We start from the raw sequence: 14,962 nt of genomic DNA, 5'->3' as shown, positions 1-14,962 counted from the left end.
CTGCATGTAGGTCATCCTCAGACGTCTGTTCCCCACCCAGACAGGATGGGGTTAAAGCAGCGGCTGATTAGGGGCTCTGGCTAACTCAGGTTTGGGGGGAGGGAGGGGTACATAGTTAAAATTGGAATGCAGGGGGATCCTGCGGTGGCAGAGGCCAACACGACGTTGCAACAGCTTGTGGGGAGCAATGTGTTCTCCCAGGGAAGTTGTCCCTGGATCATGGGTCCCTGGCAGTGGCGGGCTGCACAGGCTCCGGGTGGGCCCGGGGGTGGTGTGGAGGGTGACCTGTGCTTGTACACAGGATTCTTGGTGGCTACAGCAGCAGCATTAACATTTCACGCCCATCTCTGGTTCCAAGCTGATAGCCGCAGCTCGCACCCATATCTAGAGCTCGTTTAGGTGGCACTCTGCCTTCTCTGGGCACATGGGGAAGGAATCCCCTCTCCTTGCACACCCTGAAACAATGGTCTCTTGCCTCTTCAGCAGTTCCAGACTTTTTCCCAGACGCCCTCCCAGCTAGCTGTGGCGCACTAGCCCCCTTCAGGCTGTGTTCACGCAGCCAGCCCCAGTTCTCGCCCTGGGATCCGACCTCCGAAGCCCGAGCCTCAGCTCCCAGTCCCCGCCCGCCCCAGCGGGTGAGCAGACAAGCCTCTCGGGCTGGTGAGTGCTGGTTGGCACCGATCTTCTGTGCGGGAATCCCGCCGCTTTGCTCTCCGCACCCCTGTTGCTGAGGTCTCCTCCGTGGCTCCGAAGCTTCCCTCCCCCGCCCACCCCCTCCCACTCCCGTCTACGCCAGTGAAGGGGATTCTGAGTGTGTGGAAACTTTTCCTTCTTCATAGCTCCCTACCAGAGGTGCAGGTACTGTCCCTATTCTTTTGTCTCTGTTTTTTCTTTTGCCGTACCCAGGTATGTGGGGAGTTTCTTGCCTTTTGGGAAGTCTGAGGTCTTCTGCCAGCGTTCAGTAGGTGTTCTGTAGGAATTGTTCCACGTGTAGATGTATTTCTGATGTATTTGTGGGGAGGAAGGTGATCTCCACATCTTACTCCCCCGCCATCTTGAAGGCCTCCCCCTGCCTTCTCTTTTGTCTGTATCTAATCTCCCTCTATCTCTCTTTTATAAATACATCTGTGATTACATTTAGGGCCTGCACAGATAATCCAGTAAAATGCTCCTCATCTCAAGATCCTTAATCACATCTGTAAAAACTCTTTTTCCATATAAAGTAAGATTCAGAGGTTCCAGGGATTAGGGCCTGGAGATCTATATCTATCTATATCAATATCTATATCTATGAAATGAGTTAAATATAAAAATATATATAAGCTTATACATACATATATATTTTAAAAAATATTTAACTCACTATTTAATGAGGGAACCAGTGAGATATTATAACCAGTTTAAAAGAGAATTCAAACAATGTGCACACATAGGCAGTCAAGAATGTCGAAACAAATTTACAAGTAGAAGTAAAAGTGGTCAGTATCCATGGTAATCACTGCATCCACTAGACAAAATTCACTTATATTTCTATTGTCAAAAATCATTTGCATTATTATGAGTATTCTACAACTTAGAGTTGTAACATGGCTTAAAGACATTAAAAAGCACAAGTAACTAAGAAAGGTATACTAGACAGGACATCCAGTAAGTTCCCCACCTCGATTTCAAAGTCTTTAAAAAAGTTTTCATGACATTCTCTCCCTTCTGTTTTTTTTAAATAATGCCTTGTTTATTTTTATTTTTACAGGAACAAAATAAAATCATTATTATTATTACTGGATTTTAGAAACTTTAGTGTCTTTATATTCCCTTTTTAATGCCAGTTAATGTATTGATTTTAGGGTTCCACAAAATTTGGGAAACATTTTGATAAACTTCTCTTACTAGATATGAACTTAATTGACCTAGACGTATTTTTGAGGACCATGATTTAGCGTATCACACTTTATAAAGGCTAAATACAGAGACCTGAAAGTAAAATATGTTATTTTAATTGGTATCAATGTGAAGAGTTTAGACCAGTGAGTAGAAAGTAATGCATAGTATTTATTAATATCAATTACAGATTTACAATATTTTCTTTATTTTTGCTGATGCAACTATATTCATTCATTCAACAAATATTAAGTATCTGCTATACACTAGGCACCTATGAATTTATCTTCCTGGCAATGACTTTTTGTTTTTTTATTTACTTGTTTGTTTATTTTATTGGTATATAATTGACATACATTATATTAGTTTCTTGTTTACAACATTATAATAATTTTTACACATGGAAGTAGGCAGTAATTAAGTGACTAAGGCATATTATGCCTTTTAAACTTTGTGTTTGTGTGTGTGTGTGTGCGTGTGTGTGCACGCATTTAAAATTTTTGACCAAGAAGAAAGTGGTGAGAAACATGTTGGGCACTATGGAACTAAGGCTTCAGTTACCAAGAGAATAATTTGAATTGTAAAGAGCTTGAATATGTAGCTAGGGTGGTGGATTTGATATGTGTAGCTGGAGGTTGGGCAGGAGGTAGAGGCTTTGTGTTTATATATTTTAAAGCAAAGTTTACCTTTAAGAATGTATTCATTCATTAAACATTTTACATTTTAAAGTTTCTTATTTACAAAGATTTCTTTAAGGTCATTTATTCCTGTTGAAGTACCTTCATCATGGTCTTCAGGTGGTGAAACATTAAACAGTAATTGTAAATAACAAGTGATTTTGACAAAACAGACAGAATGTTGATTAAGGTGAACATGAATCCAGTAACACAGGAGTCCACTGAACATAAAGATAAGCCCATAGACATGCTCTATTTTAGGAGCCTGAATCAATGGCGTCAAAATCAGAAACAAAGATATAGCTATGCATCCAAATATAAATGGCAAAGGCACCTGAAAGTTAAAAAAAGATTAAGATTAGTGATGACGTTGTCCTTAGGTTTCTATAAACAACATAAGAACATTCTCTTTCTTATGGAACAGATGTTTCCAAACTATTACATTACAGAAAATAAATCAATGGCAGACTGAATGATTGTAAAAAAGTGGAACTGTATTTTATTCATTCTATAGTTTTCATGAATGCCTACTCAATTCATCAGATATTGTCATTTATTTACTAAAATTAGTGCTTCATTTTCAGGCATAGAAAAAATACATTTAAACATCATCAAAAATTAACTATGTCATTCTAGTATTAATCATTGAAGCATTCTTAGTTTTGGGAATTTGAAAATCCAGTAACATCATAACTGAAATATTTGTTTATAAGGGAGCATGTGTCAGTCTTTCTTAGGGCAGCACCATCAAGTAATAGAAACAACAGAAATACTGGAATCAGAAAAGTCTGGTTAGAAATGCAATCTCTGTTATTTTAATTGCTCATTCTTTCAAGAAATATTCACTGAATTGCTTAGTGGCATGTGCTATGTTAAGGATACAGAGGTATTTAGGACAAATAAAGAAGGTTCTTCTCCAGGGAGCTTGTGACACTGACTAGCAGTATAACTTTGGTCTACCTAATTAATCTGATCTTCAGACCTATTTGCAGAGAACAACCAGAAGGTGGTTCCCCAAGTGCCTGTTCCACAGGGACCCCAAACACGGCTCAGTGAGACCCTCAGGGCCCTGCACCCCTACCACAACTGAAGGAAGGACATGGTGGGTCGGCGGGTACTAATGGATAATTATGTTCAGAGGTTTTTAATCAAATATTCCTGAAATATGTGTGTGCTCTGTGTTATTACAGTTTAAATATAAAGTCTGAGTGTCGAAAGAAAAAGGGTCCTCTTAGACTCATTTGCAATGAGTTTTTTATCTAATGCTGGTCTCCTAAAATCTTTGTAAGAATTGCATACAGTGTACTTCAGTAAAATGTGCTCAACAAATGACATTTCTTAATTAACTTTATAACAGTGATTTGTATACATTTCTTACTCTTCTATGAGGCTAAGAAGATTCTTGATGGAAAGATTCATCTTTATTTCTCTGAACTGCCTAGCAGAGTGCCTGAAACATAGCAGATAGTCACTGCATATTTGTTGAATAAATGGATGACTGAAATTCAAGATATTATTGTTTTCTTTTTTCAACTTGGGACATGGCCAAGAGGGATCCATTTTTTGGGGGGGGAAGAAAGTCAAAACTGTCTAAGCTAGTGTTTCTTAAAATATGGTCAATCGACCTCTCTGCATAAGAATCCCCAAGATAATTGATAAATATACCGATTCCTAAGACCCATCTAAGACCTACTAAATTAGAACCTCCAGGGGCGAGACTGGGAATTCAGATTTTTAACAAGCACACTCAAGTGGTTTTATGGTCGCTGGCATGAAATATGGGACTATCATTTTATTTTCCACACAATCTCTACAACCAGGAAGTATCTTAATTATATGGGCCACCGGATTATATTTATAACATGATTAAAGAATAAAACAAAGACTGTTTGGAAACTTTTAGGATTTACATTATAGCAAGGTATGGCTTATTTTATACCAAGGCAAAATAAATGAAAATTATAAAAAGAAATGAGGGAAATAAAGAAACATGGATAAACAATAAATTTGGCTCACAAAATGCATGCCACAAAGCCCCATATAGATTCTGAAAGCAGGCCACCAAAAGGCATAAGCAAATCAGTTGTTTAGAAGAGGCCCAAGTATTCCTGATGCTAAGATCAGAGAAAATTTCCTCAGAGGATCCTTTATAGAATAAAAAATTCATCACTATCTTTTCAGTAAATATAACAAAAATTTGGTCTCTGAAATCAGAATGTGTGGTTTAAATCCCAGCCCTGATCCTTTTATCTAGGGTAATTTACTTAATCTCTGAGATTTAGGATTCTCCTGAGTTAAAAGGGGGTAAAGCTAAGAAAATCTATACCAGCTGTTTGACCTGAAACTGCTCACCCCTCCTTCTAATTCACTTTCTACACTATTGTCAGAACGGTCTTTTCAAATGAGAGTCTGATTTTATTTCTTTTGCATATGGTTGCTTAGGCAGTTGACACTCATACAAGCATACCCATCTGAGGGGGAAAAAGGGGGCTGATATCTAGCTCACCAGGCTCTGTGCCTGGGCACGGGGCTGGGACTGCCTAGAGGGAGGGGTGCTTTATTATATTTTGCACAAAGACACTCTAGGAACCTACAGTAGCCCTGCTGACATTACATAGAGGATAGTGATTCTATCTTGCTAGTTAAGTTCAGGTTCAAAATTTTTGTAATCACCTAAACTGAGGCTTAGATTAACATCTTATTGTATAAAATAAAGACCCTATCAAGGCCATACACAAGAAAAGTATGCCACATCACCCTCATCTGTTCATGGACTGAGGAGATGCTTTTGAGCTGGGCAAAAAGCCCTCCCCTCAGAAGTGTTATTACCTAGCTCCTGAAAGATGACAATAAGGATAACATCTGTCTTCCTTGAGGAGAATCAGTTTTGACATTTTACTCTAGAAAAATCAGACCAAATGCAGCCCATACAGTCGATTACACATCAGTAAGCTGGGAAATGGAGGTCTGGTTCAGATGTTTCATAAATTTGACTCATGACTGGTTAGAAGCATCCCATATAGAATAAGAAATTATATTCCTAGACAGAGAATAGAAGTTTAATATTAACATTTTAATTTTGATTTACCTTGTAAGGTCTAGGTAGATTGGGTTCCTGGTACCTTAGTTTAAGTAAACCTATCATATGTAACCCTCTTAAAAACCATATTGCTAATCCTGAATATTTTATTAAATTGATCAAATCTGAGGTTATAATAACAACTGAAGTTAAGATGATTATCTGGCTGACAGCCATGGTTGGACACGAGTGGTTATTGAGCATCGAGAAGATCAAAGGCAGTTGTCCTTCTTGGCTTGCTGTGTAGATCATCCTTGATGCCGAAAGCACTGTACAACACATGCTGCTAAATATTGAAGTTGAAATTCCAAAAGAAATGACCCATTGCATGGAAGGGATTATTTTGTCCGTCCAGGTGACAGCAACAGCATCTATGAAAATTTTAGAAAAATTTCAAAAAAGTCAGTCCCTTTGCTTGATTGAAACTACGGCAATAATTCTTCACTTTCTCTGCAACCATACCCTTTGTAATATGCTTTTGCAGCTCCTTCCAAGAAAGGGAGTCTCTTTACTTATTCTTCAATACGGTCTGGCCTTGTGGTCTGTGTTGGTCAGTAGAATGCATTGGAAGGGGTGATTTGCCACTACATTTCAAACTTTCTAAGACTAGCTTGTGCATGGGATTTAGGAGGCACTTTTCAGGACTCAAAGTGTATTAAACTTAGAATAAATCTTATAAGTGGGACATTAAGCATGAGAAAGGCATCTAAATCAGGTGGGGGCTGGTGAGATGGCATTGCGAGGGAGGCAGAGAGATAGTATTTATTCTGGAAACACAGTAAATTGTTTAGAAAGTCTGATGTGTGGTGAGTGTGTGTGTGTGTGCAAGGGAAGGCAGGAGATGAGGATAGAAAGTTAGGCTTGAGTCAGATCTTGGAGAACCTGCCATGGTCAGGTTAGGAGCTCATAGTTGGTCTGAAGGAAGGTGATGATGGAGTGATGGTGTGGTGGTTGCAGCAGCTGTGAGAGTGAGACTGGGAGGAGATGCAAGAAAACAAGATGGTGGAATATTTAAGCAGGGAGATGACAGGATTAGATTTGTGTTTTATAGAGTCATCTCTAGAGACTGAGTGGAGGCTGGATTGGAAGGAGGAAGTTAGAGGTGAGCGTATACATTAGGAGGTTATTGCTGTAAATGAAGCAAGAAAAATAAGGGCCTGGGCACTGAGTGGGGGAAAGAAGAGGATGGAACACCCAAAGAGAGATGTTAGTGACGTGGGTCTTTACAGAACTTGCTGCCTGGTTTGGATGTAGGGTGAAAGGCAAATTATAGTTCTCCCTCTCATTTTCATAGTTAAAAAAATCTCCTTTAGTGTGTTACTGTATTCCTGTGAGACCAAACTGTGGGAAGCAGTGTGTTTCTTTTTACTTTTAGAAATGTATATTCCTCTTTTTCTTTTAGAATCAACATAACATTTTTATACTAGTCTCAGAGAAGATGTATAAATGCACCTTTTGACTTTTGGGACCATGTAAAATATCGATTTTTTAAAAAATGAACTTCAAAGCTTCTTAGTTTTGTAAAGGCTTTGAATGCAGATGATAGAGCAGAACTCCAGTTCAGTGGTGTGGCTCACTAGACTGATCCTCTTTGTGACCTCTGGCCTTGAAAACACATCCATTACAGGGGAATTCTAGTTACTGGAGTGACACAGTCAGCCCCTTCAAAACCACACACCCTATGTGTGTTCATAGACCCCTGTGCCTATTTGTATATACAATAGTTTTGGAGTCTATGTTTCTGTTGATGTATTATTTGACCTCTATCCAGAATATTTGAAGAGTTAGTTGTTCTCAATAAATGAATTTTCTAGATAACCAAACTTCTCTTCTTTCAGGAGTAATTATTTTTTAAAAATTAAAATTTTGTAGAATTTTTCTAATATATTTCAAATTCTACTCTGCCTTTTTAAAGTAAAGTGAACATAATTTAACATTTTTTAAAAAAGACCCAGTGGTGTCATAAAAATTCGTCACTTGATTCTGTGGAAATATAATTATTTGGTATTAAAATTTTTTTTCTGATCATAAGTACAACATGCTAATTGTGGAAAATATGAACAGTATAAAAAAGGAAATAAAAGATATCTTGCAATATTATCATTCAGATGGTGCCATTTACTATTAACTTTTTGTTGTATCTCCATTTAGTCATGTATATGTTATATGATTATATGTATTAATAAAATTCATCATCTAATATATATTAATAAATATTCATACTATTGCTTGCTTTGCTAATAGGCCCTATTAGTGGTGGTTATGCTTTGATTTGGTTTGCTTGTGTTGAGACATTTTAGTATGGTGGTTGAGAACACAGGTCTTGGAGTCAAACAACCTGGATTTGAGTCTGTCTTTTTCAATTACTAGCTGTGTAACTTTGAGCACCATGCTTGATGGAATTGAGAAGAATATATTTTTGAAGGTCAGATCTCGCAAATTGATGTCCACATTTACAATCCATTACTAGCAATAACCTGATCAAGAAGCAATCTTTTATCATTAGAAGAGCATGACTGAGACCTATTTTTGAATCTTATCAATGCTGTTCATTATTTAACTTTCCTCGCTACAGTTTCCTCATCTGAAAAATGAAGATAATGAAGGTGGTACTGCTTGTTCCAAACAACTATTTTGAGGACAGGTACCTGGGTGCACCTTAAAGGGTGGAACATCTTCTAACAAAGTGTTTCTTCTTTGCCTTCTTGCCTTGCTTGCTCCTGTTTCTCCTCTTCTCTTTCCTCTTTCTCCTCCATGTCTCTCTTCCTCCTCTTCTTCCTCTTCCTCATTCTCTTTTCAGTTCTTGCTTCTTCACATTCTTCTACCCTTCGACCTTAGTCTTTAGCATGTGCTCATTTTTAAATAGATTGTTTAGATGATTATTTTTCCTTTCTTGTGAAAACCAAAGCAGGACCACATCACATTTACACTCTTATGGGTGTATCGAAAAAATAGCAGTATGTAAGAGTCCCTGTTTATTCAGAGGAGGTAGTAGTGACTATTTCCTCTTTGTCTAGACACATTCATACCTGCAGAGATGATTTCCCTGGGAGTCAAAACTGCCAGGTAGGATACATTAGCCAGTAAATAAATCACAGCCACCATGGGAAGGACAGTAATCAGAGATTTGGGAATATTTTCACCAGGATTTTTTATCTCTCCTAAAAAACACAAATAAACTCATCAGAAAAGGTCATATTATTATGAGACTTTTGAAGACTTCTTTGTAATGAAAAGGATGAGAAAGTATTATTCATGTGTCTGTTGTTTCCTCATCTGCTTGACTGATTCTACTCCTTTGCAAGTTTTGCCTGAAAGCTCGGATTTCTCACCATCTTATACTAAAAATCCAAAATTTCCAACTATTTCATGATTATGGATTTACAGTGATGGAAAAGACTATTTAATACAAGCTACTATGTATAAAATGATAAGCTACAAGGGTATATTGTACAGTGCATAGTATATAGCCAATATTTTATGATAACTATAAATAGACTATAACCTTTAAAACCTGTGAATCACTATGTTGTACACATGAAACCTATATAATGTTGTAAATCAACTATACCTCAATAAAAAAAGAGAAAGAAATGAAACAGGGATGAGAGCAGAGTGGGGGGCGGGAGGAAATTTGCATTAAATAAGTTAGCTGAGAAATGACATTTGAGGGAAGACCTAAAGGAAGTGAGGGAGGGAACTATGTGAAGAACTCAGTGGGCAGTCTTCTATGCAAAGGGATCAGTTGGTGCAAAAAGAAAACAGATGCACCCCTCCCCCATGCCATGGCAGCCTTTTGTGAGCACATCTATGTCTTGCTTTGTCACAGAGGCTTCCAAAGTGTAGTATTGAATACCCATGACAGCAACAAGGACATACTGTGCTTTGTCTACATTTCAAATACAGAGGAAACTGCAGGGACTCAGAGAGGTTAAGAGACTTGCCCAAGGTCACACAGCAAATACGTGGTGAGGGCAGGATTTTAACCAAGTTTTGTCTGACACCAGACAGTAACCACTGCACTCTCCAGCCTTCATGTAGCTAGATCTCTTGGACCTTGAGGTGATGGATTTCCTGGACAGAAGGTGCAGAGTTCTTTTTGACACTTACTCCCACCCTCTTGGATAGACGTCCTCAGTTGGGAAAAATTTTGAGCTCCAATACATAATAAAGTTTTTAAACCAAAAGCAAGGATGAGCTCAAGGCACCTAACAATGTTTGGGTCAGTTTCTGTCAATTGTAAGGGCCTTACCTCAGGGGAGGAGACACTGCATCAACAGTGGATTCCTAAAATTGACATATTATCTCAAAATTCCTAAACATCATACTGTTTTTCTTAAAAACGAAATTCAGGGGAGTGGTTAAGAGCATAGGCCTGGACCTAAATGGTCTGGAGTTCTAACCTGGCTGTGACCCTTAATGGACTTTGGGAAACAGGTTTTGCAGTTAGCAACAAAGATTGCCAGCCCACAGATTTGTACAAATAAAAAATGTACAGTTGTTTAAAAAAAAGACTGTTTGGTATGTAGCATGTCTCTTCATCCCATCTGAGATATGTAATTTCTTCCTTTTTTCAGAAGTAACGGTTCTCTCATCTCTTTCCCTCAAGCAAATTGACCTCTGAGGAAGTACCTTTCTCATCCTTACTCTCCCAAGCAAACTTTTCCTACCTAGGCAAATTTACTGTATTAAAATGACTACTGGGTCATCATAAGTAAGAAAGGTGTGAATAGAATTCAGGGTCTTATGGGTTATGAATAAAATAATAAGAGGAAAACAATTTAGAGTCCATCAGGCAGTCAAGAGATTGTTTGAATCTACTCAAGCAGTGAAGGAAATTTGTCGTAAGCCATGTAGAAGAGAGTCTGTCCATCCAAATTCCGATTGGAAAGAAATCAGGTGATATTGATATAAAATCAATGTCAGCTGAATTGTGAGGTCTTGGGGTCCGCTATTACTATAGCAACAGTGTGACAGAACCAGCCTGTGCATATGTGACTTGAAGCATCAAGTGCTCAGATCACATGTCTTATCTTGAATCTGGGAAGTGTAAGTAACTGTGTGAGCTGGGATGGTCCACCCAACAGCTTCAATCACCTGAGATAGTGACCCTGATCCCCTGTGTGGGTAAATGACTTTACAACTTGACCGGCAGGTTCTCCTCTCCTCCAGCTTCTGTGAATAATGACTGCTAGTTCCCTATAGCTGAACCCTTCTCCTGAGAATTGCCCTTAGTCCTTGGGTGATTTGGCAGGGAGGGGAGGAAGCTGCCTTGCTTAGAAAAATCTAGAAGTTTACATTCTCCCCTCAGAAGCAGCCCACAGTCATTTATGAACTGATAAAAGGTACAAAAGCCTAATGACTCTAGCTGGGAACATTTTGTATTTTTCCTATTCTAGCAGTACTGTCTAATAAAAATATGCTGTGAGCCATTTATGTAATTTTAAATTTTCTAGTAGCTACATAAAAGAAAAACCAATGAAATGGAATTAGTAATATATATATTTATCCCCAGATATCCAAAATGTTATCATTGCAGTATGTAACATTTATAAAAAAAGTATTAATGAGCTATTGGGCATTGTTTTGCTCATTCAAGATTTTGATTTCTGGTGTGTATTTTACACCTATGGAGCACCTCACTTTGACTAACTACATTTTAGATGCTCACTAGCCATATGTGGCTGGTGGTAAGAATCTAGACACAAGCTATCTATTCTGTTTACAATTAGTTAGGAATATGACAGCTCAGGAACTCGGAGAACCAAACTTGAGGGAGAGAGTTCTTTCTAGCGAGGATCACCCATTTTGAGATGGAAGAAGCCAGATCTCTAAATTTGGTAAGTTAATGAAGTGCTGGTTCTGATAGCCAGCCCCATTCAATTAGCCACAAGTTCTGGCCGTGTTACGGTACTCATCGCATTCGACCTTCTGCTCTAATAGTCTGCAGATCCAGAAAATTTCACTAGACATTTCAAACACAACCATATTGATCTGAAGTTACACTTCTCTGTCAGTTCCCGTTATGGGATTCTTGTCCTTAATTCAAGGTTTAACTTGTTTGATAACAAATCAAACCAAGGAGTAGGGGGAGAATGAGATGAGTGCTTCAGACAGAATTGGGTCTAAAGCTGCACTGCGCTGTGTCTTTAGGTAATCATCACTATCAAGAACACCTGGGCTTGCTCTAGTGTGATGCTTTACTTTAGCCAAGGGGTGCACCAACATCTGGGTATTTATTTTTGCAGAACCCACCGCTGCCCACTGACTAGGTGACCCTCGGAGGATGCAGTTCCAAAAGCAGTGACCTGTGAAACCCTGCCTCCATATATATCCAATATTTTCACTTATGACTCATGTGCCTTTTAATGGCCAAACTAGCAGCAAGGTGACTGTTGGCATAATTAATTTGTGCTAGGTAAATTAAAGTCTTATTTGAAAAGGCTTGATATTTAAAAATTTGTTAATTTTATTGCAAGAAATTTCAATGTTACATTTGTCAATTAAAAAAGGAAAATGCTAAAGTACTTAAAAATATATCAACTGTTAAATTTTTAGTAATCTACATGAGTGAGCAAAGTGTCTCATTGACTGGGGAACATAAAAAAATTCAATAATTCAAGAATTTAGAATTTGAAGAAATCATCACTAAAAGTTTTGATAAAGTATTAAGGACATTTCAAACATAAAATCTATAGCAACATTATATTTAGAGGAACAAACTCCGGTTTCTTATTAAAATTTTTGCAAAGATTTTGTTTGGAAGTTTTATATAACTTCAATATTTAATATATTCCTTAAATTTTAATATTCCTATAAGTTTAAAATGTAAAAGAAATATAGTGAATTGTTTTCTATTTATTTCTTTTGTTTACTGTAGAGAGCTATGCAACTATTACCAAATTCATTTGGTACCATGACATCAGAGGGAGCAGCATTGCCCTGCAGAAACAACAGTGTATATAAGCAGGGAGGCATGGATATTACACCAGTCCTTGAAATTGTAAAAAATGGGAAACATTTTAAATACCTCTAATGTGAAAGTGCGGTAAAGTCATTCTAAGGAATATTACGCAGCAGTTAAAAGAATGTGTTAGATGTCTAAGAACTAATATGGAAATTTCTCTAAGACATATTGTGGAATCAAAATTAGGATGTGAAATTTTACCAATGTGGTAGGGGATATATAAAATCTGTGATAGTTTTAATTTTTTACAAATGGATTATGTTAATATATTTCTTATATAATTGATATTTAACTCAAAATGTCTTGAAAAATTGTTAGAATAAAGTACGGTAAAATCTGAGAGTGGTCTTAATTTTCTCTTGAAAACTTTATAAAATTCCCAGGTTTGTGATAGGGGAGTGACCTGAAAAACACTAAATTCTGTGTATATTATATAGATAAGTATCTACCAAGTCTTAATGATGATTAAACTACATACATGTAGAGCATGCAGAACAGATTTAATTCAATTCCCCACAAATAAACAAATCAGATATATCTTTCTCCACAGACTTGTAGACAAAACTTTATGCTGCGACAAAACTATTTCAGAAAAAGATTTACCTGCTATGCTGTTCAGGATTGACGTGCCAGAATATGCAAACAATCCTTGTAGGAAGGCTTCTGCAATCTGTGAGACGTTAGGAAGTTCAGCGTCGAAAGCGTTCTCAAACCTGGCCACGTTCTCTTTTTTCCCAATCCCTAACAGCACAATCCCAGTGATGGAAATGAAGCAGAGGACAGTCATCTTTGTCACAGTACTGATAGTTTGAAACAAAGCCACTTTTTGCACCCCTCGAGTATTTAGAAGTCCCAAAGACCACAGAATAGCCAAAGCTAGACACTTCTTTGGTAGCTCTGGAGCTGGGCACCCGGCATAGAAAGGCTGAATTGTATAGGTAGATAGTAACAAGGTTTCAGTAGCTAGTCTTAAGGGATGAGTAAAAAGTTTGATCCAAAGACTGAGGAAAGCAACAGAGGATCCAAGAGATCTTTTGAGGAAATAATACTGTGCTCCACTTCTAGGGAATGTTGTCCCCAGTTCTGCGTGACTGAGAGCGGAGATCAAAGTCAGCACAGCACAAGCAGCCCAAATACTCAGGGAGACAGCTACATTCAGTGAGGAATATTTTAATACCCCTTTAGGAGACACAAAGATTCCTGCCCCTATTGTGGCACTAAATATTAAAATGTTTCCACGGAAGAATCCTATTGCCCTCAGGAGTTGCATGCTTTTGCCTTTTTCCTGTTTTTTTTTTTTTTTAAATCCTGAAAAATAATTTTACAATTTCATGTGGATTGCTAACTCTTATACATTCACCCCATGATTCTTCTGCAAAGTGCTTTCTTGATTTAACCATTGTCCTTACATAAGCATTTTATTACTGCCGTTAACTTGGTTTTGAAAATGATTAACTTGTAAATTGTTCTAAGATTTTGTGAACTCTTTTAAGGCCAGAGTTAAAATGTTTCTCATGTTAATTATTTAAAAATTCAAATATGCCCGGTGATGGCTGCACAACATTGTGAATATGACTAATGCCACTGAATTGTACGCTTAAAAATGGTCAAAGTGACAAATTTAGTGTTATATGTATTTTGCCACAAGTCTTAAAAAGTTGTAATATACAAAACCCATCTCTAAATGGGGGAGTCATATGGTATGTGAATTATGTCTCAACCACAGGTACTCTTGAGGAAAATTTTAGCCTGAATTGAACTTACTGCTATTGGAAATAGATGAGGTTGCTGGGGTTTCTATTTACTGATTCCTGATCCAAGGATGTTCCTAAGCATGCAGTAGATGGCTGTCTGGATTATTTATTGTATTACTTGTAGTTCTGGAATTAGAGCTGCACACAAGAAAAAGAGCTGGGGAAAAAAGAAAAAGAAAAAAAAAAAAAGGAAAGGAGCTGGGGATGGACCATTCCAAGTATATAGAACTAGCAAGTATTTAAGCTTAGGGACAAGATAGCTGGCATTGGAGGTTTGAAGTGATTGGACTCTTGATATATTTTTAAAGTAGACCCTATAGAATTTGCTGATAATTTAGATGTGGGGTTATGAGAGATTGAAAGGAATAAGATTGAGCAAGGTATGTGGGCCTGGCAACTGGAAGAATGAAGGTGCCTTTACAGTTTCTATTTATGAATGTATCTATCTACCTTTTGATGACCCTTTTTCACTATTAAATTCAATGCTGAATGAACTTTTTTTACAATTTCTTCTTTAATCCATATTTGAGTTTAGGATATTCATAGGAATGGAATTGCTAGTTCACAGGGTTCTGCTGTTTTATTAGATGATTCCAATTTCACAGCT

General features: G+C 37.5%; 1 protein-coding gene across 2 annotated transcripts; it reads right to left on the bottom strand.

Annotated features, from left to right (window-relative positions):
• Positions 1-1,978: 1,978 nt before the first annotated feature.
• LOC116742770 (solute carrier family 7 member 13-like) lies at positions 1,979-13,995 on the bottom strand. Of its 2 annotated transcripts, XM_032610651.1 has the most exons (4): positions 13,205-13,995; positions 8,664-8,795; positions 5,644-6,005; positions 1,979-2,889 (listed from the first exon to the last, which is right to left on the bottom strand). In XM_032610651.1, the coding sequence occupies exons 1-4, from the start codon at positions 13,869-13,871 to the stop codon at positions 2,602-2,604; spliced, it is 1,449 nt and encodes a 482-aa protein (XP_032466542.1). In that variant the 5' UTR covers positions 13,872-13,995; the 3' UTR covers positions 1,979-2,601. The 2 variants fall into 2 exon arrangements, with proteins under 2 accessions (XP_032466542.1, XP_032466543.1); XM_032610652.1 differs by lacking the exon at positions 8,664-8,795 and having other exon boundaries at positions 13,205-13,973.
• Between the last annotated feature and the right edge of the window lie 967 nt (positions 13,996-14,962).

This window comes from Phocoena sinus, chromosome 17 (genome assembly GCF_008692025.1).
Source record: "Phocoena sinus isolate mPhoSin1 chromosome 17, mPhoSin1.pri, whole genome shotgun sequence".
Classification (NCBI taxonomy): Eukaryota; Metazoa; Chordata; class Mammalia; order Artiodactyla; family Phocoenidae; genus Phocoena; species Phocoena sinus.
Note: the sequence above shows the minus strand (reverse complement) of the source record. Positions and strands in the feature narration are given on the sequence as shown.

Excerpts from the sequence above, each read along its gene's own strand:
- LOC116742770 (XM_032610651.1), bottom strand. The coding sequence starts at position 13,871 with ATGCAACTCCTGAGGGCAATAGGATTCTTCCGTGGAAACATTTTAATA. Across the intron at positions 8,796-13,204 it reads AATCCTGAACAGCATAGCAG|GAGAGATAAAAAATCCTGGT; the intron begins GTAAATCTTTTT and ends TGTGTTTTTTAG. Across the intron at positions 2,890-5,643 it reads ATCTACCTAGACCTTACAAG|GTGCCTTTGCCATTTATATT; the intron begins GTAAATCAAAAT and ends TTTAACTTTCAG.